General features: G+C 40.1%; 1 protein-coding gene across 3 annotated transcripts; it reads left to right on the top strand.

Moving 5' to 3' along the window:
- Positions 1 to 222: 222 nt before the first annotated feature.
- On the top strand, positions 223 to 21,816 carry Clec4b1 (C-type lectin domain family 4, member b1). Of its 3 annotated transcripts, none has more exons than NM_001190310.1 (6): positions 223 to 383; positions 872 to 961; positions 16,200 to 16,298; positions 18,698 to 18,855; positions 19,917 to 20,029; positions 21,654 to 21,816. In NM_001190310.1, the coding sequence occupies exons 1-6, from the start codon at positions 359 to 361 to the stop codon at positions 21,796 to 21,798; spliced, it is 630 nt and encodes a 209-aa protein (NP_001177239.1). In that variant the 5' UTR covers positions 223 to 358; the 3' UTR covers positions 21,799 to 21,816. The 3 variants fall into 3 exon arrangements, with proteins under 3 accessions (NP_001177239.1, NP_081494.1, XP_006506633.1); XM_006506570.1 differs by lacking the exon at positions 223 to 383 and adding an exon at positions 523 to 587 and having other exon boundaries at positions 21,654 to 21,814; NM_027218.3 differs by lacking the exon at positions 16,200 to 16,298.
- The last annotated feature ends 1,805 nt before the right edge of the window (positions 21,817 to 23,621 follow it).

The raw sequence follows: 23,621 nt of genomic DNA on the forward strand, positions 1-23,621 counted from the left end.
ATAAAATATCCAATTAAAAAAGGAAAAAATAAGAAATACGGTTTAAAGATACTTTTTTTTTTTTGAAGTGAAGAAACTTCTGTATTAGGAACTGAGAAGTGATGAAAATAATCTTGTCAGAGGTTTCAGGACAATTTTAGGCATGTTTTTCAATTTCCTCTTTCCCACATCCTTAAATCATTAGAGGAAAGTGCATAATGTGATTTCCATTTGCACAGCATTGGCTATCTCTGTGGTATTTAGCTCAGAGCATGAGGAGGTTGACTGAGTTCTGGCCTGTTTGAAAGAAGCAAGTCCCTGAGTCATATCTTCAAGAGTCAGATACAAGAAACCATTGACCTGCACATAGACCTCAATAATGGTTCAGGAAAGACAGCTACAAGGTAGGGTGAGCATTCCTGTCTTAGTCCATAGGACACGGTTGGAGTGAGTGATGCAATGAGGAGGTCCTTGGGTAACCATGCAGACAAGTGGGCAGGCTGAAGTGTTGGAGTGGACCAAGACAGCAAGACCATAGGGGTTTGAAGAAAGTGTGATATCTAAGAGCCAGCAGTCCTTGAGAAAATCAGAAACCCAACATTGAAAGGGTGATGTAAAAACATTGGATTTCATTGGAAGACTGTGACACTTAAGATGAAAGTGTTAGGACTTGGAATTGCTGGTGCCTCAGGGTGAAATTTTTCTAGATTTTGTGTGTGTTTGCCCTTCAGGGCCGACTTGGCCATTCATCCTAGGATGTTGACAGCACTTTTTTCTTTTTTTTTTCTGCCTCATTTATAATTATTCTGAGCATTTTGTCTGGTTATTATTTGTCTGGTTATTATCTAAGTTTTTGGTCCTCTGGTGAATATATCTGTTTGCTCCCTGACAGGGAAGGCAGTCTCCTGGTCCCTGAGACTCTGGTCAGCTGCTGTGATTTCTATCTTACTCCTCAGCACCTGTTTCATTGCGAGCTGTGTGGGTAAGTCTCTTGGGCACTGTCTGTTCTCTGTTCCACTGAGACTCCTAGGGGCTGTTTTGTTTTGTTTTGCTTCTTTTGTTTCTTTGCTTGGTTTGGATTTTCAAGACAAGGGTTTTCTGTGTATTGCAGACTGTCCTGAAACTTTCTGCATGGACCAGGCTGTCCTCAAACTCATGGAGATCCCTCCTGCCTATGCTTACCAAGGGCTGACAATAAAGATATGCTACTTTACTGCCTAGGCTAGAGCTGTACTTTTTCTCTCCTTATCTGGTCCAGTCTTGCATGCAATATCACGTGTTTCTTGACCTCTCTTCTTCTTTGGTTTTGGTTTTTGTTTTTCCTATCTCTTGATCACTGAGACGTCTAAGGTTTGTTCACCAGCTTTTTTTTAATCACATGTTATTTATAACCATCATCTGAGACAGTGCCATCCAGTATTGGGCTCACCAGCAATCACACGTTCTGATCACAACATCTTCCTATTGGAATTGCAACTCCAATCAATTTTATTATATTGGCCGCTTACAGTCTTTGATTCACATGAGATTTCCCCCCTCAACATGAGAAGAAAAAAATAATCAAATTAAGTAGTGATGATTGAAGAAATAAAATATTTCTGCCCTGTTTCATCATCCCATGAAGCTACATCTGAAGTCTATTGTGTGGGAAGTTTTCACGATGTTCTTTGCAGTCTGCATTGTGCTTTTCCATTTGCTGTGAGGATCATCACAATAGTTACTGCAAAGTCCAGGAAGGAGTCTTAAGGAGTGACTTAAGCCAGTGCCTTGTGTCTGCTCTTCGATGAGACAAACTCATGTTCTCACTGAAGCACAGTCTGCTCTAATTGACATAGTCTGTCATAAGTGGGTGGGTTGTGGTTGTTAAGGATAGTTATTTTACTCTTCAAGAAGAAACTGCAGTTCAAGACCCAAAACATGAACTAGAAAATATTGCTTAAAATAATAAAAAAGTCTGATTTTCTTAACCTTGTTCAATGTGCACTCTCATAAACAAAATATTAACTTAAAAACAATTTTTATTTATTCTTTGAATCTTTTACATATATCTTGATCATATCCACCCCATTTAAACGTCTTCAGATACTTATAATACTCCTGAAATCAGGAAATGTTAGGATATGTTAACATACTATATCTCTCCTTCTCCTTTTCTCCTTCTCCTTCTCCTTCTCCTTCTCCTTCTCCTTCTCCTCCTCCTCCTCCTCCTCCTCCTCCTCCTCCTCCTCCTCTTCCTCCTCCTCCTCCTTCTCTTCTCCTCCTCCTTCTCCTTTTCTCCTTCTCCTTTTCTTTTCCTCCTCCTCCTCCTCCTCCTTTCATTCCATTCATATTCATTTCAAATGATATCCCATTTCCTGGTTACCCTTCCACAACTCCCTCCCCCATCCAACATCTGCCCTCTCCTCCCTCCTCTTTGCCTCTATTAGGGTGCTTCCTCACTCTCCCACCCTCTCCTACCCCCTGCTCTAGCATTCCCCTATGCTGGGGCATCAAACCTCCACAGGAACAAGAGCCTTCCCTCCATTTGATGCCAGATAAGGCCATCCTCTACTACATATGTGTCTGGTGTCATGGATACCTCCCTGTACATTCTTTGGTTGGTGGTCTAGACCCAGTGGCAATGGGTGGTCCAGCCAACTGATTTTGTTCTTTCTATGGTCCCTCTACGTTCCTCCAGTCCTTCAACCAGCTCCCCATCAGGGTCCCTCAGTGCAGTCTGATGGTTGGCTCCAAGTATCTACATCTGCATTGGTCAGCTGCTGGCTGAACCTTCCAAGGAACAGTCACACCAGGTTCCTGTGAGCAAGCACCTCTTGGCAAAGGCCACAGTGTTGGGTTTGGTGTCTGCAGACAGGATGGATCCACAGGTGGGGCAGTCCCCGGATGGCCCTTCCTTCAGTCTCTGCTCCATTTTTTTTTGTCTCTTCCTTTGGGCAGGAACACTTCTGGGTTAAAAACTTTGAAATGGGTGGGTGGCCCCATCCCTCACCGGGGGCCATGCCTATCTACTGGAGGTGGTATCTCAGGGTCTATCTTCCCTTCACTGAGCATTTTGGTTAAAGTCATCCCAGTTGGGTCTTGGGAGCCTCTGGCATCCCTGGTGTCTGAGACTCTCCAGTGGCTATCCCAAGTTCCTCATCCCCCACTGCTATATATTTTGATTGGACTTTCTGTCCGTATGTACCTCTCTCTGCTCCCTCCAGTACATGATACTGCCTCCTTATTTCCTCTCCTTCCTCTCTTCCACCCAAATGCCCCATCTCTCCATCTCTGTCAATCATCCTGTTCCCCTCTCAGTGCAGGATTGAAGTATACACATCCTGGACTTCCTTCCTCCTAAGCTTCATATGGCCCGTGGGTTGTATCATGGGCATTGAGCTTTTGGACTAATGTATATATATCAGTGAATACATACCATGCACGTTCTTTTGTGCCTGGGTTTCCTCACTCAGGGTGTTATTTTCTAGTTCCATCCATTTGCCTGTGGATTTCATGAAGTCATTGTACTTAATAGCTGAGTAGTACTCCACTGTGTAAATGTACCACATGTTCTATATCTATTCTTCCCTTGAGAGACATCTGGGTTGTTTCCAGTTTCTGGGTATTATAAATAAGGCTGCTATGAATATAATGGAGCACGTGTCCTTGTAATCTGTTGTAGCATCTTTTGGGTATATATCCAGTAGTGATATAGCTGGGTCTTCAGGTAGAACTATTTCCAATTTTCTGAGGAACTGTCAGATTGATTTCCAAAGTGATTGTACCAGCTTGCAGTTCCACCAGAAATTGAGGAGTGTTTCTTTTTCTCCACATTCTTGCCAGCATGTGCTATCACCTGCATTTATTTTTTTTATCTTAGCCATTCTAACTGGTGTGAGGTGGAATTTCAGGGTCTTTTTGATTTGCATTTTCTTGATGACTGAGGATGTTGAATATTTCTTTACATGCTTCTCAGCCATTCGAGATTCCTCAGTTGAGAATTCTTCATGTAGCTCTGTACCTTTTTTTTTTTTTTTTTTTTTTTAGATTTCTAAATAGTGGCAATGCATCTTTTTATTCAATGTAAACACTGAAGTTTTGGTATCAAGATTATCATTAAAATAAAAACTTAGTTAGTTCCTGTATACAACTGACATTGAAGGACAAATTTGGTGGAGTTATCTTGCAGAAGTGGGAAGATAATAAATAAACGGAGTTTCAGGTTTACTCAGAAGTACTTGCAATTTCTGGAAAACTGTATTCAAATTTCCTTCAAAATAAAAGCTCCTAAGTGCGTCTTTTCAAAGAGTAATGCCAGTTTACAAATTATTATTAATATGTGTTTTACCTTGCTAATGATTTTTATAAAGTAAATATGAGTAGTAGAAGCTTCACCTATGGGTTTTCTTGCAGCATTTAAAAACGTAATGTAGGTTCCAAAGTTTCATCTTACTTTTATGTTTTATTTCATTTCACAAATAAAGACTTGTACCAAATTAATAGTTCTTATGCCACTTATTCATCTTAGAAACAAAGACATACATTGACTTTTCATTAGTCAAAAATTTTAAAGCAGTGTATCAATTTCCTTTTTATTTGCTATAATAAAGCACCCAGTCAAAACAACTTGAAGGGAGAAAGACTTTATTTGGTTTATAGTTTCAGGTTACCATATATCATTGTGATGAAGTCAGGGTGACCAGAACTTGAAGCCATTATTTACATCCACAGTAAAGATCAAAGAGAGAATGAATGTATGCATAGTAGGTGACTGCACTTAATTTTCTTTGACTACTCTCTCATAGCCTGTGTACCCCATTTTAAAAATAGGATTATTTAGTTCTCTGGAGTCTAGCTTCTTGAGTTTTTTGAGTACTTTATATATTTTCTATAGTAGCCCTCTATTGGATGTGGGGTTGGTAAAGATCTTTTCCAGATCTGTGGGTTGCCATTTTTTCTTTCTTTCTTTCTTTTTTTTAAAATTTTTTTTATTAGGTATTTTCCTCATTTACATTTTCAATGCTATCACAAAGGTCCCCCATACCCACCCCCCCAATCCCCTACCCACCCACTTCCCCTTTTTGGCCCTGGCATTCCCCTGTACTGGGGCATCTAAAGTTGGCAAGTCCAATGGGCCTCTCTTTGCAGTGATGGCCGACTAGGCCATCTTTTGATGCATACGCAGCTAGAGACAAGAGCTCCGGGGTACTGGTTAGTTCATATTGTTGTTCCACCTATAGGGTTGCAGTTCTATTGACAGTGTTCATTGCCTTATAGAGCTTTTCAACTTTATGAGGTCTCATTTGTTGATTGTTGGTCTTTGAGCATAAACCATTGGTGTTCTGTTCAGGAAAATTACCCCTGTGCCTATGTGATCAAGGCTCTTCCCCATTTTCTCTTCTATTAGAATCAGCATATCTGGTTTTATGTAGAAGTCCTTGATCCAGACTTGTGCTTTGTGCAAGGAGATATAATGGATCAATTTATATTGTTCTACATGCTGAGTTACACCAATATATTTTAGCTTATTTGTGACTATTGCGAAGCGTGTTGTTACCGTAATTTCTTTATCAAAAATCCTTTGTGTAGAGGAAGCCTACTGTTTGTTTGTGTTAATTTTGTATCCAGTCACTTTGCTGAAGTTGTTTATCAGCTGTAGGAGCTTTCTGGAGGAATTTTTGTGGTGGCTTGTTATACTGGCTAGTTTTGTGTGTCAACTTGACACAGGCTAGCATTATCATAGTGAAAGGAGCTTCAGGTGAGGAAATGCCTCCATGAGATCCAGATATAAGGCATTTTCTCAATTGATGATAAAGTGGGGAGGGCCAATTGTGAGTGGTGCTATCCCTGGGCTGGTAGTCTTGGGTTCTATAAGAGAGCAAGCTGAGCAAGCCAGTAAGAAATATTCCTCCATGGCCTCTGCATCAACTCCTGCTTCCTTTCTTGGTTGAGTTCTAGTCCTGACTTCCACTGGTGATCAACAGCAAAGTGGAAGTGTAAGCTGAATAAACCCTTTCCTCTCCAACTTGCTTCTTGGCCATGATGTTTTATGTAGGAATAGAAACCCTGACTGAGACACTTGTGTATACTATCATATCATTTTCACATAGTGATATCTTGACTTCTTCCTTTCCAATTTTATCCTTTCTGATCTCTTTTTGCTCTGGCTAGGACTTTGTGTATCATATTGAATAAATAGGGAGAGAGTGGTCATCCTTGTCTTGTCTGTGATTTTAGTGGGTTTGATTCAAGTTTCTCTCCATTTTATTTAATATTGGCTATTGCTTTGAAGTCTCCCACTATTATTGGGTGAGTTTCAATGTGTGCTTTGAGCTTTAGGAATGCTTCTTTTTCAAATGTCTTTGCACTTGTCTTCAGGGCATAGATGTTCAGAATTGAGAGTTCATTTTGGTGGATTTTTCTTTTGATGAGTATCAAGTGTCTTTCTCCATTTTCTGGTAACTTTTGTTTGAAATCTATTTTATTTGATATTAGAATGGCTATTACAGCTTGTTTCTTGGGGCCATTTGCTTGGAAAAAAAATTTCTAGACTTTTACTCTGAGGTAGTGTCTGTCTTTGTCATGGAGGCATGCTTCCTTTATGCAGCTGGGTTCTGTTATACTTCCAGTCTTTCAGCCTACATCTTTTTATTGGGGAATTGAGTCCATTGATGCTGAGAGATACTAAAGACCAATGATTGTTGCTTCCTGTTATTTTTGTTGTTAGAGATGGAATTATGTTTCAGTGTTTCTCTTCTTTAGGGTTTGTTGTGAGAAGATTAATTTCTTGGTTTTATTTTGGTGGTTTCCCTTCTTGTGTTGGAGTCTTTCTTCTGTTATCTCCTGTAGGGTGGGATTAGTAGAAAGATATTGTTTAAATTTGGTTTTGTCATAGAATATCTTGTTTTCTCCATCTGTGGTAATTCAGAGTTTTGCTGGGTGTCACAGCCTGGGCTTGCACTTGTGTTGTGTTAGGGTCTGTATGACATCTTCCCAAGATCTTCTGCCCTTTAGAGTCTCCATTGAGAAATCTGGTTTAATCCTGATAGTTCTGCCTTTATATGATATTTGACCTATTTCCCTTACCACTTTTAATATTCTTATTTCTGTGCATTTGGTGTTTTGATTATTATGTGATGGAAGGAATTTCTTTTCTGGTCCCATCGGTTGGTGTTCTGTAGGCTTATTCTATGCTTATGGGCATCCCTTCTTTTTAGGTTAGTGGAATTTTCTTTTATGATTTTGTTGAAAATGTTTACTGCCCCTTTGAGTTGGGAATCTTTTATACATATTATTCCTAGGTTTGGTTTTTTCATTGTGTCCTGGATTTCCTGGATGTTTTGCGTTAGGAGCTTTTTGGCACTTTGTTGTTTTTTTTTTTTTTTTTTTGACTGTGTGTCAATGTCTTCTATGGTATCACCTATGCTTGAGGTTCTTTCTAGCTCATGTATTTTGTTGGTGATGCTTGCATCTGTGACTCCTGATTTCTTTCCTAGGTTTTCCATCCCCAGGGTTGTCTCCTTTTGTGATTTCTTTATTGTTCTATTTCCAGTTTTAGATCCTTGATGATTTTCTTCAATTCCTTCACCTGCTTGATTTTTTTCCTGTATTTCTTTTAGGGATTTATGCATTTCCTGTTTAAGGTTTTCTACCTTAAGTCCTCCTTAAATTCCTCTATCATCTTCATGAGGTGGGATTTTAGATCAGAATCTTGCTTTTCAGGTGTGTTAGGACATTCAGGGCTTGCTGTGGTGGGAGAACTGGGTTTTGATGTTGACAAGTGGCACTGAGTTTTGTTACATATGTTTTTGAGCTTGCCTCTTGCCATCTGGTTACATCTGGTGTTAACTGACATTGCTGTCTTTGAATGGAGCCTCTCATTCCTGTGAGCCTGGTTATGTTGGGTCTCCTTTGTCAGGCTGTCTCTGCATGTGTGAGGAGTCTGGAGCACCTTAACTGTGGTCCTGGCTGTGTCAGAACTCCTGGGGGTCAAGCTGTCTTTGGGTTTGGTTGGTTTGGGGACACAGGATCTGCTCCATGGATCAGATTCAAACAGAAAAGAAGATATGGCTCTGGCAGGGTGGGAGGTCTCCTGTCCTCTGTTCCTTGGGGAAATCCCAGTTATGCCAGGTATTAGGGTCATTCACCTGTGAGCCTGAGGGTTTCAGAACTCCTTGTGGTCAAGCTATCTCATTGTGGGTGGGGTATGGAGTCATTGGAGCATATAATCTGCTCCTAAACACAGATGTGAACTAGAAGGAACTATACAGAACATTTTTTTGAATTTTTTATTGGATATTTATTTCATTTACATTTCCAATGCTACCCAAAGTCCTCCACACGCTCCCCCTCCCACTACCCCACCCACCCACTCCCACTTCTTGGCCCTGGCTTTCATCCCCCTGTACTGAGGCATATAAAGTTTGCATGACCAATGGGCCTCTCTTTCCAATGATTGCCAACTAAGCCATCTTCTGATTCATATGCAGCTAGAGACACGAGCTGGGGGGGGGTACTGGTTAGTTCATACTGTTGTTCCACCTATAGTATTGCAGATCCCTTTAGCTCATTGGGTACTTTCTCTAACTCCTCCAAAGGGGGCCCTGTGATCCATCCAATAGCTGACTGTGAGCATCCACTTATGTGTTTGCTAGGCCCCGGCATAGTCTCACAAGAGAGAGCTATATCTGGGTCCTTTCAGCAAAATCTTGCTAATGCATGCAATGGTGTCAGCGTTTGGAAGCTGATTATGGGATGGATCCCCGGATATGGCAGTATCTAGATGGTCCATCATTTTAACACAGCTCCACACTTTGTCTCTGTAACTCCTTCCATGGGTGTTTTATTCCCAATTCTAAGAAGGGGCAAAGTGTCCACACTTTGGTCTTCATTCTTCTTGAGTTTCATGCATTTAGCAAATTGTATCTTATATCTTGGGTATTCTAAGTTTCTGGGTAATATCCACTTGGCAGTGAGTACCTATTGTGTGAGTTCTTTTGTGATTGGGTACTTCACTCAGGATGATGCCCTCCAGGTCCATCTATTTGCCTAGGAATTTCATAAATTCATTCTTTTTAATAGCTAAGTAGTACACCATTGTGTAAATGTACCACATTTTCTGTATCCATTCCTATGTTGAGGGGTATCTGGGTTCTTTCTAGCTTCTGGCTATTATAAATAAGGCTGCTATGAACATAGTGGAGCATGTGTCCTTCTTACCGGTTGGAACATCTTCTGGAGATATGCCCAGGAGAGGTATTGCTGGATCCTCCGGTAGTACTATGTCCAATTTTCTGAGGAACCGCCAGACTGATTTCCAGAGTGGTTGTAAAAGCTTGCAATCCCACCAACAATAGAAGAGTGTTCCTCTTTCTCCCCATCCAAGCCAGCATCTGTTGTCACCTGAGTTTTTGATTTTAGCCATTCTGACTGGTGTGAGGTGGAATCTCAGGGTTGTTTTGATTTGCATTTCCCAAATGATTAAGGATGTTGAACATTTTTTCAGGTGCTTCTCTGCCATTCGGTATTCCTCAGGTGAGAATTCTTTGTTTAGCTCTGAGCCCCATTTTTAATGGGGTTATTTGATTTTCTGGAGTCCACCTTCTTGAGTTCTTTATATATATTGGATATTAGTCCCCTATATGATTTAGTCCTTTCCCAATCTGTCGGTTGCCATTTTGTCTTATGATGGTGTCTTTTGCCTTGGAGAAGCTTTGCAATTTTATGATGTCCCATTTGTCGATTCTCGATCTTATAGCACAAGCAATTGCTGTTCTATTCAGGAATTTTCCCCCTGTACCCATATCTTCGAGGCTTTTCCCTACTTTCTTCTCTATAAGTTTCAGTGTCTCTGGTTTTATGTGGAGTTCCTTAATCCACTTAGATTTGACCTTAGTACAAGGAGATAGGAATGGATCAATTCGCATTCTTCTACATGATAACCGCCAGTTGTGCCAGCACCATTTGTTGAAAATGCTGTCTTTTTTCCACTAGATGGTTTTAGCTCCCTTGTCAAAGATCAAGTGACCATAGGTGTGAGGGTTCATTTCTGGGTCTTCAATTCTATTCCGTTGGCCTACTTTTCTGTCGTTATACCAGTACCATGCAGTTTTTATCACAATTGCTCTGTAGTACACCTTTAGGTCAGGCATGGTGATTCCACCAGAGGTACTTTTATCCTTGAGAAGAGTTTTTGCTATCCTAGGTTTTTTTTGTTATTCCAGATGAATTTGCAGATTGCTCTTTCTAATTCATTGAAGAATTGAGTTGGAATTTTGATGGGGATTGCATTGAATCTGTAGATTGCTTTTGGCAAGATAGCCATTTTTACAATGTTGATCCTGCCAATCCATGAGCATGGGAGATCTTTCCATCTTCTGAGATCTTCTTTCTTTCTTCAGAGACTTGAAGTTTTTATCATTCAGATCTGTCACTTCCTTAGTTAGAGTCACCCAAGGTATTTTTACATAATTTGTGACTATTTAGAAGGGTCTTGTTTCCCTAATTTCTTTCTCAGACTGTTTATTCTTTGTGTAGAGCAAGAACATTGACTTGTTTGAGTTAATTTTATATCCTGCTACTTCACCAAAGCTGTTTATCAGGTTTAGGCGTTCTCTCATGGAATTTTAGGGTCACTTATATATACTATCATATCATCTGCAAAAAGTAATATTTTGACTTCTTCTTTTCCTATTTATATCCCCTTGATCTCTTTTTGTTGTCAAATTGCTCTGGCTAGGACTTCCAGTACTATGTTCAATAGGTAGGGAGAGAGTGGACAGCCTTGTCTAGTCCCTGATTTTAGTGGGATTGCCTCCAGCTTCTCACCATTTACTTTGATGTTGGCTACTGGTTTGCTGTAGATTGCTTTTATCATGTTTAGGCATGGGCCTTGAATTCCTGATCTTTCCAAGATTTTTATCATGAATGGGTGTTGGATCTTGTCGAATGCTTTTTCCTCATCTAACGAGATGATCATGTGGTTTTTGTCTTTGAGTTTGTTTACATAATGGATTACATTGATGGATTTTCATATATTAAACCATCCCTGCATCCCTGGAATAAAACCTACTTGGTCAGGATGGATGATTGCTTTAATGTGTTCTTGGATTCGGTTAGCGAGAATTTTATTGAGTATTTTTGCATCGATATTCATAAGAGAAATTGGTCTAAAGTTCTCTATCTTTGTTGGGTCTTTTTGTGGTTTAGGTATCAGAGTAATTGTGGCTTCATAGAATGAGTTGGGTAGAGTACCTTCTGTTTTTATTTTGTGGAATAGTTTGTGAAAATCTGGGATTAGATCTTCTCTGAAAGTCTGATAGAACTCTGCACTAAACCCATCTGGGCTTTTTTTTTTTTTTTGGTTGGGAGACTATTAATGACTGCTTCTATTTATTTAGGGGCTATAGGACTGTTTAGATCATTAACCTGATCTTGATTTAACTTTGGTACCTGGTATCTGTCTAGAAACTTCTCCATTTCATCCAGGTTCTCTAGTTTTGTTGAGTATGTCTTTTGTAGAAGGATCTGATGGTGTTTTGGATTTCTTCAGCATCTGTTGTTATGTTTCCTTTTTCATTTCTGATTTTGTTAATTAGCATGCTTTCCCTGTGTCCTCTAGTGAGTCTGGCTAAGGGTTTATCTATCCTGTTGATTTTTCTCAGAGAACCTGCTCCTCCTTTGGTTGATTCTTTGAATTGTTCTTCTTGTTTCCACTTCGTTGATTTCACACCTGAGTTTGATTATCTCCTGCTGGCTACTCCTCTTGGGTGAATTTGCTTCCTTTCTTTGTAGAGGTTTTAGGTGTGTTGTCAAACTGTTAGTGTGTGCTCTCTCTAGTTTCTTTTTGGAGGCACTCAGAGCTATGAGTTTTCCTTTTAGAAATGCTTTCATAGTGTTCCATAAGTTTGGGTATGTCGTGGCTTTATTTTTATTAAACTCTAAAAAGTCTTTAATTTCTTTCTTTATTCCTTCCTTGATCAAGGTATCTTTGAGAAGAGTGTTGTTGAGTTTCTACGTGATTGTTGGCTTTCCATTATTTATATTGTTATTGAAGATTAGCCTTAGTCCATGGTGGTCAGGTAGGATGCATGGGACGATTTCAATATTTTTGTGTCTGTTGAGGCCTGTTTTGTGACCAAGTATATGGTCAATTTTGGAGAAGGTACCATGAGTTGTTGAGAAGAAGGTATATCCTTTTGTTTTAGGATAAAATGTTTTGTAGATATCTGTTAAGTTCATTTGTTTTATCACTTCTGTTAGCTTCACTGTGTCCCTGTTTAGTTTCTGTGTCCATGATCTGTTCATTGATGAAAGTGGTGTGTTGAAGTCTCCCACTGTTTTTGTGTGAGGTGCAAGGTATGCTTTTAGCTTTACTAAGGTTTCTTTTTTTAAAATTTTTATTAGGTATTTTCCTCATTTACATTTCCAATGCTATCCCAAAAGTGCCCCATACCCTCCTCCCAACTCTCCTACCCACCCACTCCCACTTCTTGGCCCTGGCGTTCCCCTGTACTGAGGCATATTAAGTTTGCATAATCAATGGGCCTCTCTTCCAACTGATGGCCGAGTAGGCCATCTTTTAATACATATGCAGCTAGAGACACGAGATCTAGGGGTACTGGTTAGTTCATCTTGTTGTTCCACCTATAGGGTTGCAGATCTACTAAGGTTTCTTTAATGAATGTGGCTACCCTTCAATTTGGAGCACAGATAGTCAGAATTGAGAGTTCCTCTTGGGAGGTTTTATCTTTGATGAGTATGAAGTGCCCCTCCTTGTCTTTTTTGATGACTTTGCATTGGAAGTCGATTTTATTAGATATTAGAACGGCTACTCCAGCTTTTCTTCAGACCATTTGCTTGGAAAATTGTTTTCCAGCCTTTCATTCTGAGGTAGTGTCTGTCTTTTTACCTGAGATGGGTAAAAAATAAGCAGCAGAATATTGGTCCTGTTTGTTTAGCTAGGCTAGTCTGTTAGTCTATGTCTTTTTATTGGGGAATTGAGTCCATTGATATTAAGAGATATTAAGGAAAAGTAATTGTTGCTTCCTATTATTTTTGTTGTTAAAGTTGGCATTCTGTTCTTGTGGCTGTCTTCTTTTTGGTTTGTTGAGGGATTACTTTCTTGCTTTTTCTAGGGTATGGTTTCTGTCTTTGTATTTGTTTTTTTCTGTTCAAAGGATACTTTGAAGGGCTGGATTCGTGGAAAGATAATGTGTGAATTTGGTTTTTTCGTGGAATCTTTGGTTTCTCCCTCTATGGCAATTGAGAGTTTTGCTGGCTATAGTAGCCTGGGCTGGCATTTCTTTCCTCTGTTTTTTTAAAAGTGAGTTATTAAAGTCCTTCTTGATGTCCTCTACCATCATCATGAGATATGCTTTTAAATCCGGGTTTAGCTTTTCGGGTGTGTTGGGGTGCCCAGGAGTGGTTGGTGTGGGAGTGCTGTGTTCTGATGATGGTGGGTGGTCTTGGTTTCTGTTAGTAAGATTCTTATTTTTGCCTTTCACCATCTGATAATCTCCGGAGTCAGTTGTTGTAGTTGTCTCTGGTTAGATCTTTTTCCTCAGATGTTTATGTTAGCCTCTATCAGCAGACCTGGGAGACAAGCTCTATCCTGAGTTTCAGTGTTCAGAGTACTCCCTGCAGGTAAGCTCTCCTCTTGCAGGGAAGGTGCCCAGATATCTGGTGTTTGAACCTGCCTCCTGGCAGAAGTTGTGATCCACTCACAGAGGTCTTAAGATCCCGTGGAGGGTCCTGTGTATACCTTGCAGGTGTCCGCAGACTCCACGCCGCTGGTGGGGACTGGAAGGGAATTGTGCCCTTGATCAGGCTGGGTTTTCTGCTTCCCTAATCAATGCAGTCTCAGGTCCCACGCGATTGGATTGGAGCAGCAGCTGTGTTCCACTCACCAGAGGTCTTAAGATCCCGTGGAGGGTCTTGTGGGTAGTTTGTGTGTGTCAGCAGACTCTGTGCCCAAGCTACCCTGGTGCTGGCAGGGACCAGAAAGGTAAATATTCTCTCTTTATTTAGTGCATTTGTTGTTCTGATTATTATGTGTCGGGAGGAATTTCTTTTCTGGTCCAGTCTATTTGGAGTTCTGTAGGCTTCTTGTATGTTCATAGGCATCTCTTTCTTTAGGTTTGGGAAGTTTTCTTCTATAATTTTGTTGAGGATATGTGCTGGCCCTTTGAGTTGAAAATCTTCATTCTCATCTACTCCTATTATCCGTATGTTTGGTCTTCTCATTGTGTCCTGGATTTCCTGGATGCTTTTAGTTAGGATTTTTTTTTTTTTGCATTTCCATTTTCTTTGATTGTTGTGCCGATGTTCTCTATGGAATCTTCTGCACCTGAGATTCTCTCTTCCATCATTTGTATTCTGTTGCTGATGCTTGCATCTATGGTTCCAGATTTCTTTCCTAGGGTTTCTATCTCTAGCGTTGCCTCACTTTGTGTTTTCTTTATTGTGTCTACTTCCCTTTTTAGGTCTTGGATGGTTTTTTTCAATTCCATCACCTGTTTGTTCGTGTTTTCCTGCAATTATTTAAGGGATTTTTGTGTTTCCTCTTTAAGGTCTTCTACATGTTTAGCAGTGTTCTCCTGTATTTAAGTGAGTTATTAAAGTCCTTCTTGATGTCCTCTACCATCATCATGAGATATGCTTTTAAATCGGGTCTAGCTTTTTGGGTGTGTTGGGGTTCCCTGGACTGGGCTATGTGGGGGTGCTGGGTAGTGATGATGGTGACTGGTCTTGGTTTCTTTTAGTAAGATTCTTACGTTTACTTTTCTCCATCTGGTAATCTCTGGAGTTAGTTGTTATAGTTGTCTCTCATTAGAGATTGTTCCTCTCTTGATTCTTTTAGCCTCTATCAGCAGACCTGGGAGAGTAGCTCTCTTCTCTGAGTTTCAGTGGTCAGATCACTCTCTGCAGGCAAGCTCTCCTCTTACATGGAAGGTGCACAGATATCTGGCCTTTGGACCTCCCTCCTGGCCGAAGATGAAGGCCCAAAACAGGACCTGTCCAAGAAGTTGTGTTGCTTCGGCCTGTCTGACAAGCTGTTATCTTCTGTAGTCCACACTCTCACCTGCACAGACTAGTCTTGGAGGGATCTGGGAACCAAGATGGTTCCCCCAGGTGCTCCTGCAAAGCCCTCCAGGACAGGGCAGACACCTATCCTCTGGCCGGGATGGTGCCCGGATATTTGGAGCTCGAAAAGGGGGCTGCCTCAGAAGCTCTGTGGATCCCACCTGTCCCAGAAGCTGTTAGCTTCTGTAGTCCACACTCTCACCTGTGCAGTCTACTCTCAGCGGAGTCCCTGAACCATGATGTCCCAGAACATTTTTTTAAACCTATTTCTCTTACTCCTTTCTTTAGAGAATCCATTGCGTTATTGTCAAACTTATTATTTGTTTCTATGACTGTCTATGTTAATTTTTTTGTTTAGTTTCTTTAACTTCTATGAATCATTCAAAATATTTCTCTTTCCTTCAACGACTTTACTTTCTAGGTGTATTTTCTTATATTTCATTTGTCGCTTTCTACCTTAATATCTTATTTTGTATTTTATGTTTTTAAATCTCTTTCCTCTGAAGATTGCCTTTCTGTTTCCTCGTCAGCTTTTCAGTCTTGAGCTGCTGTCATGGGTAGCGGTCCTTTGGATCATCTGCCTATGCAGGACTGTAGCCATTCTCTGAACCTGTGAGCCAAGACTTAAAAGGCCACGCCATTAGCTGGGACACTTGACAGGAAATAGCAGTTCCACCCAATGAGTATAACAAGCCTTCCAGAGAGACTTTTGTGTTTGCCCACCTTGACTCCCAGAGGTATTCCTGTGTGGTCACAGAGTCTGTGACTTTATCTTTTTTTGTAGTTTTAGCATATGCCTTGCTCATAGGCCCCCCTAAAGTGTTCAACTCCAGGGCCTCTCAAAGGATCTAAGCCTTTGTTCACTGTGAGTGAGCACTAGGTCTGACTGAGAGACTTTAGTTAAGAAACTACATTTCTGGGCTGGAGAGATGGCTCAGACGTTAAAGACTAGGCTCACAACCAAAAATATAAGAAATTAAGTTCTGCTCTGTGTCCTGGACTTTTCTAGGATTTCTCTGGCCCTTTGCTCAGATTATATGCATCCACTTGTGATATCAAGTTGGGGATGTATAGAGGAAGGAAATGCCTGGTCCAGGTAGAGAACTTCAGGCTCCAGGGATGGCTATGTGGATGCTCATTCTCTTCTTCCTTCACAGTCACTTACCAGTTTAGTATGGACAAGCCAAATAGAAGACTATCTGAACTTGACAGGTACCATTCATTGACCTGCTTCAGTGAAGGGAATATGGTGTCAGGTGAGTTACAATAATTCCCTAGACTTGGGAGACAGGGTGTTAGGGAGAAAAGGAGTGGGAAGGGGAATGGAAAGGGAGGGAGATGGGAGGGAGAGGGGGAGAAAAATGGGGAGGGAGAGTGATGAAGAATTAGTGGGAGAGGTGGAGAGGAAGGGAGTTGGAGGAAAAGAATAGGGAGATGAGGAAGGAGAGTAAGAAGTTATGATCAATGTTGAATTTAAGATTCATTATACTCTGTGTGTGTGTGTTAAGTATAATGTGTGTATTTGTAGTGTGTGTGGTTTGTATATATGTGTGTGTGTTTTGTTGTTTTTTTCTTGACTTCTTTAAGGGATTTTTATTCATTTTTCTCTTTAAGGACATCTATCATCTTCATGAAGTTGATTCCGAGGTACTTTTTTTGTGTTGTGTTGGAATATTCAGGGCTTGCTCTATCTAGTACTAGATATCTGGGCCAAATTTGAGTTTGTCTTTTTTGGATGGATGTTTTATTCCTTGGTTTCTGTTTCAGTTCTGGTCTTCTGGTCTGTGTAGCCTGTGGCTGAGGAGAGATTCTCTGTCTGGACTTCTGGAGGAAGACACAGTTCTTTGTTGAGCAGGGGTTCTCCACTAGAATAGAGGCTGTGACATAATGTTGAGTAGGGTTTAGGATGTTGGGGGTAGTGTTTGAGGTGCAGAAAGAGAGTGAGGGAGGTTCAAGGGTGGTAGAGTATTTGGAGTTCTGGAATCTGACCTGGTTTCTGGTCTAGCAGTGAGTCTCTGCCTGAGATTTTTTGGATGCTATAGCCTGTACTTGAGCAGGGATAGAGTCTGGAGTTGGGGTCAAGGACAAGGCAAAATGGTGGTGTTGGAGAGGTGGGACCCATTTCCCCCTACTGGGTTTCCTTGACTAACCTTGATCTGCATGGTTTTGTATAATCTTATTGCATCTGGCTATGTCATGTCTGTTTGATAAAAGAATATATTTTTAAAGGTTAACCATGGGCGTTAGATAACCCTTCTGGTGTTTCATCCCTGGAAAAGATTATTTTTTCCTCTTGGCAGTTGTTCATTGCCTGTAGGTCTTATAACAATAAAAATAGGTCATGAATTTGAGAGAGAAGAGGGAACCTGTAAGGGTTGGAGGAAAGAGAAGAAGGAAAAAATGATATAATATATTTTAAATAAATGTGAAATCAAAACCCCGAGTTTTTCTCCATTTCTCCACAGTATAATTTTTGGAAGGATATTGTTATATATAGCCCATACTAAGGTGGGATATTGGATGAGGTTTTCCAAGAGACGGAATAAAGTATTTGTCTGAATCTAGCCAAGGTTTTTATTGTGGTATATAATATTCTCAATTGTCTCAGTCTTGTTAATGTTTATCATTGAAAATGTAATTTCTTAGTAACTCACTTAACCTTGCATGCTTTGGCCATTCATTCTTCCATCTCCTCCCATTGTGTGATGTTTTTCAATTTCTTTGATATTTTTGGTTTCTATTTAAACACCTAGAGATTTATATGTTTTTGTGAATATATCTCTGTATATCTGCTACAATGTGTTTCTCAAATCTTAGTTTAAATTTTCATGTCTTTTACAACTCTTTTATTTATTATAGAGATAATGACAGATTGTCTCCTCCCTTTCTTTCTCTTTCTTTCTTTCTTTCTTTCTTTCTTTCTTTCTTTCTTTCTTTCTTTCTTTCTTTCCTTCTTCCTTCCTTCTTTCCTTCCTTCCTTCCTTCCTCCATTCCTTCCTTCCATTCTTTCTTTTCCCCTTCCTTCCTTCCTTTCTTTCTTTCTTTCTTTCTTTCTTTCTTTCTTTCTTTCTTTCTTTCTTTCTTTCTTTCTTCCTTCCTTCCTTCCTTCCTTCCTTCCTTCCTTCCTTCCATTCTTTGTGTCTGTTTTGCCTATGTTATTTAATTCAATTTCTATAGTTTTTGTTTCTCCAGTTAACTGATTTCTCTGTCACCACCATTTTACTATAATGACTACATTTTAAAAAGATTATTATCTTAAATATTTTCAATTTTAATATAAACACATAGTTACAGATACAAAGAACTATAAGTACATTAGATTTTTATTAGCATTTTTTACCTTCCTTACACATTCAATTTTACATTTTTTTCTAGAATCTCTGTAATATTTTTGTGAGACCCAGATGATTTTCTTTAAAAACTCATAGTCCAGGTGTCCTTTACACTCCATTTTTCTGGATTTTCCTAACAGCACCCCCATTGGATAAAGAGCCTTGACATTAGAGTTAATTGAGGTAGACTTGGGTGTTTTGACACCAGGGTTAGGAACTCTGGTAGCTGTTGGGAGTCCGAAATTTCTTGTGATCTCAGCACACAAGCAGCTTTCAGGATTACTCTATTACATTACATTTACATTTCCTTTTCCCCCACAAAGACAAAGTCTGGAGCTGTTGCCCAAAGGATTGGAAGCTATTTGGTTCCCACTGCTACTTGGTTCCCACAGTTTTTTCATCAGCATCTTGGAACAAGAGTGAGGAGAACTGCTCCCGCATGGGTGCTCATCTAGTGGTGATCCATAGCCAGGAGGAGCAGGTACATACTGGGAGAGACTGTGGCCTGGGCCCAGCATGTTGTGTGCCTGTTTCTGCGAAGAGAGAGTTTGATTGAAGTAGGTGTTGGTGCTGTGGCAGAAGACTTTTCACCAGATTGGTAGAAATGGTGGCTTCAGACTTTGCCTTCTACACCTTGGTCCTGTTTCAGTGGACCTAAATCCCATGGGATCATGGCCTCAGAAATGCAGTACATGAGAATGGAGGGAAGGATGAAATGCCTCTGCTTGAAAGTCCAGTTTGTGATTTCTGCACTCTAATTGCTTCCTGTAGTATTAACTTCATTACAGGGAGGAGATGTGAACTTCTGGGCTGGGCATGGAGGGTGGGAGTCAGGGTGTGGAAAGAAGTGCCCTCCTGGTGGCAGGAGTATACTCCTGAACTGGGAGAGAATAAATACACTCCAGGATGGAGGATAAGATGTGTGCTCCTGGAGGGCAGAGGCTCTTCTATTCCTTTGTATTCTCATTTCTGAAAAAAAATCAGTTAAATATCACCAGAAAAAAAATCAGTTAAATATCACAGTGTACCTCTACAATGTATAATTATTGATATTAATCTAAATTCTGAAAACTATTTAAGGGCCTAGAGAGATGAAGTAGGATTCTATTAATATGTATTTACATTTGTGTGTCATATTGAACCCTGTAATACTATGTCATGGAAATAATTTTTGGAACATCTTATAAAAATCTTTCTTCCTTCCTTCCTTCCTTCCTTCCTTCCTTCCTTCCTTCCTTCCTTCCTTCCTTTCTTTTTTTCTTTCTTTCTTTCTTTCTTTCTTTCTTTCTTTCTTTCTTTCTTTCTTTCTTTCTTTCTTTCTTTCTTTCTTTCTTTCTTTCTTTTTTCTCAAGACAGGGTTTCTCTGTGTAGCCCTGGCTGTCCTGGAACTCACTGTAGACCAGGCTGGCCTCGAACTCAGAAATCCACCTGCCTCTGCCTCCCAAGTGCTGGGATTAAAGGTGTGCACCACCACGCCTGACTAAGAAATTTTGAAGCACAAAATGAATCACTAAGTCCAGCTATATCTTTGTTTTCCCTTAGGATTTCATCACTGGGATCTTGGACATTCATGCTGCTTATTTTATAGGGTTGTGGGATACAGGCCATCGGCAATGGCAATGGGTTGATCAGACACCATATGAAGAAAGTGTCACGTGAGTATAGATTTACATAGAAGAGTTCTGGGTCCTGCAGCATGAGAAGAATTTGGGATGTTTCAGCTTTTGGTTATGAAACTAAAATAGCTCCCTTCTGGGGTAACTGCTAGAGATGGAGTAATTTTTACTCCCCATTTATTCATCACAGGAGTCCTATGAGCCAAACATTATTTATATTCCCAGCAGAGATGAGGAAATTGTTTGAAGAATGCAGAATATAAGACACAAGGGCACCCAATCAAGGTTCTTATACCTTGATATATTTTATTTTGCTTTCAATTTTTCATTCTACGTCTAAAAACATAGACTTTAATTCATTTTTATTCATGTGTCTATATGTGTATTTCTGTAGGGTCTACTATGTGTATTTGAATATCTGTAGAACCCATAATAGGGTGTTGGATCCCCTAAAGCTGTGTGGTTCAGGTGGTAGGATCTTGATAATATGCGTTCTGGGAGCATACTCTTCAGATTTTTTTTTTTTTGAAAAGCAGCTAGGACTCTTAACACCTGATCTGCCTCTCTAGCCCTCATTTTTATCTTTATAAGCAAAATTGATATCAAGATCATAACAGATTTTTTTCTTATAAATCAAAAGCCATCAATCTGATGTGGCTGAAATTCATATTTATGTAATGACTTAAAAACTCTTACTACCTTAGTATGCTGTCATGTTCAGCTCTGATATCTGATTTGAAAAATATGCAGTGTGTTGTGTTTTAAAACAAATCCAAAGCATTTGATTTTACCAGTAAACACACAGAAGCCATATGCTAAGATGAAATACTGCTATCTCAGAGAGGAAGAGAAAGCACCCACTTGATCTTCCTACACATCCCATGTCGCAGAAGGAAAAAGTCCCTTCTCTATGCTGTCTTAAATACCCTAGGAACTTAATGTTCTTGCTTTACTTTCTGTGCATCTTTCTATCCATCCTCCAGACGACCTCTCACTCTCAATGCTATTTTCTTTTGCTCATTCACTGTCAACATGTTGTTTCTCGACCTCTCTATGGTTCACTTTTTAAAACCCCTATTATACAAAACTCTTGGATTAAAGAGTGAGACACACTCCAAGTAGAAACAGGTTTTTCTAGTTCATTATCTTGTGGGTCACAATGTGACCAAATATCCTGCAACAATAGTGAGGTTATTGTTCTCAACTTTCAGAGAAGACAACTAGGACTCCAGAATTTTAAATTATTTGTTCTTGATGACAGAAATAAACAGATTACCTAGAGATTTCAACTAGTTCTCCAGTCTCTAAAATAGTTCCCTTGTATAATGGAAAAGCTTTATTACACATGAGAATAAAGAGAGACCTTTTTGACATGTAAATAAATGTAATGGGTTGACTGTTCCCTCAAACAAACCCCAGAATGACGAAATAGCCTCTCAGATGTGAGCTGCAAGAACAGTTAAGTAATAAGATAAGAGAACATTGAGTGCTGTGGGTCCAGTTTTCCAGGTAAATGTCAGATATGGGTGATGGAGAACAATTGATTTGTACTTACTTGAATCTGATCTCCACAAATTCCAATCTCATTCTCAGGTTTGCTTCTTCTTGCTTCCTCTTTTCAAACATTGTAGGAATCACCCTGATGCTCTTTCCTCCCTTTCAGATTCTGGCACAATGGTGAGCCCAGCAGTGACAATGAAAAATGTGTTACAGTATATTACCGTCGGAATATTGGATGGGGCTGGAATGATATCTCTTGCAATCTTAAACAGAAGTCAGTTTGTCAGATGAAGAAAATAAACTTATGAATCACTCATTCTTCATGGGCATTCGATTTCATTGTTATCCACCATTACATGGACACCTGGGAAATTCTACAGGTAGAAGAGCTGTTCACAGAATTTAAGTGGGCAGCAAATGGTTATGCATATGCTGGCCCACATATATCCTTGTGCATTTACCCACCTATTCTGTCATAAAATGAACTTTCATTGAGAATTTTTTTTTTAATTTTTTTTAATTAGGTATTTAGCTCATTTACATTTCCAATGCTATACCAAAAGTCCCCCATACCAACCCACCCCCACTCCCCTACCCGCCCACTCCCCCTTTTTGGCCCTGGCGTTCCCCTGTTCTGGGGCATATAAAGTTTGTGTGTCCAATGGGCCTCTCTTTCCAGTGATGGCCGACTAGGCCATCTTTTGATACATATGCAGCTAGAGTCAAGAGCTCCGGGGTACTGGTTAGTTCATAATGTTGATCCACCTATAGGGTTGCAGATTCCTTTAGCTCCTTGGGTACTTTCTCTAGCTCCTCCATTGGGAGCCCTGTGATCCATCCATTAGCTGACTGTGAGCATCCACTTCTGTGTTTGCTAGGCCCCGGCATAGTCTCACAAGAGACAGCTACATCTGGGTCCTTTCGATAAAATCTTGCTAGTGTATGCAATGGTGTCAGCGTTTGGATGCTGATTATGGGGTGGATCCCTGGATATGGCAGTCTCTAAATGGTCCATCCTTTCATCTCAGCTCCAAACTTTGTCTCTGTAACTCCTTCCAAGGGTGTTTTGTTCCCACTTCTAAGGAGGGGCATAGTGTCCACACTTCAGTCTTAATTTTTCTTGAGTTTCATGTGTTTAGGAAATTGTATCTTATATCTTGGGTATCCTAGGTTTTGGGGTAATATCCACTTATCAGTGAGTACATATTGTGTGAGTTCCTTTGTGAATGTGTAACCTCACTCAGGATGATGCCCTCCAGGTCCATCCAATTGGCTAGGAATTTCATAAATTCATTCTTTTTAATAGCTGAGTAGTACTCCATTGTGTAGATGTACCACATTTTCTGTATCCATTCCTCTGTTGAGGGGCATCTGGGTTCTTTCCAGCTTCTGGCTATTATAAATAAGGCTGCTGTGAACATAGTGGAGCATGTGTCCTTCTTACCAGTTGGGGCATCTTCTGGATATATGCCCAGGAGAGGTATTGCTGGATCCTCCGGTAGTACTATGTCCAATTTTCTGAGGAACCGCCAGACGGATTTCCAGAGTGGTTGTACAAGCCTGCAATCCCACCAACAATGGAGGAGTGTTCCTCTTTCTCCACATCCTTGCCAGCATCTGCTGTCACCTGAATTTTTGATCTTAGCCATTCTGACTGGTGTGAGGTGGAATCTCAGGGTTGTTTTGATTTGCATTTCCCTGATGATTAAGGATGTTGAACATTTTTTCAGGTGCTTCTCTGCCATTCGGTATTCCTCAGGTGAGAATTCTTTGTTCAGTTCTGAGCCACATTTTTTAATGGGGTTATTTGCTTTTCTGAAGTCCACCTTCTTGAGTTCTTTATATATGTTAGATATTAGTCCCCTATCTGATTTAGGATAGGTAAAGATCCTTTCCCAATCTGTTGGTGGTCTTTTTGTCTTACTGACGGTGTCTTTTGCCTTGCAGAAACTTTGGAGTTTCATTAGGTCCCATTTGTCAATTCTCGATCTTACAGCACAAGCCATTGCTGTTCTGTTCAGGAATTTTTCCCCTGTGCCCATATCTTCAAGGCTTTTCCCCACTTTCTCCTCTATAAGTTTGAGTGTCTCTGGTTTTATGTGAAGTTCTTGGATCCATTTAGATTTGACCT

Source organism: Mus musculus, chromosome 6, assembly GCF_000001635.26.
Source record: "Mus musculus strain C57BL/6J chromosome 6, GRCm38.p6 C57BL/6J".
NCBI classification, from domain to species: domain Eukaryota; kingdom Metazoa; phylum Chordata; class Mammalia; order Rodentia; family Muridae; genus Mus; species Mus musculus.

Excerpts from the sequence above, each read along its gene's own strand:
- Clec4b1 (NM_001190310.1), top strand. The coding sequence starts at position 359 with ATGGTTCAGGAAAGACAGCTACAAG. Across the intron at positions 384-871 it reads TCAGGAAAGACAGCTACAAG|GGAAGGCAGTCTCCTGGTCC; the intron begins GTAGGGTGAGCA and ends GCTCCCTGACAG. Across the intron at positions 20,030-21,653 it reads CCATATGAAGAAAGTGTCAC|ATTCTGGCACAATGGTGAGC; the intron begins GTGAGTATAGAT and ends CCTCCCTTTCAG.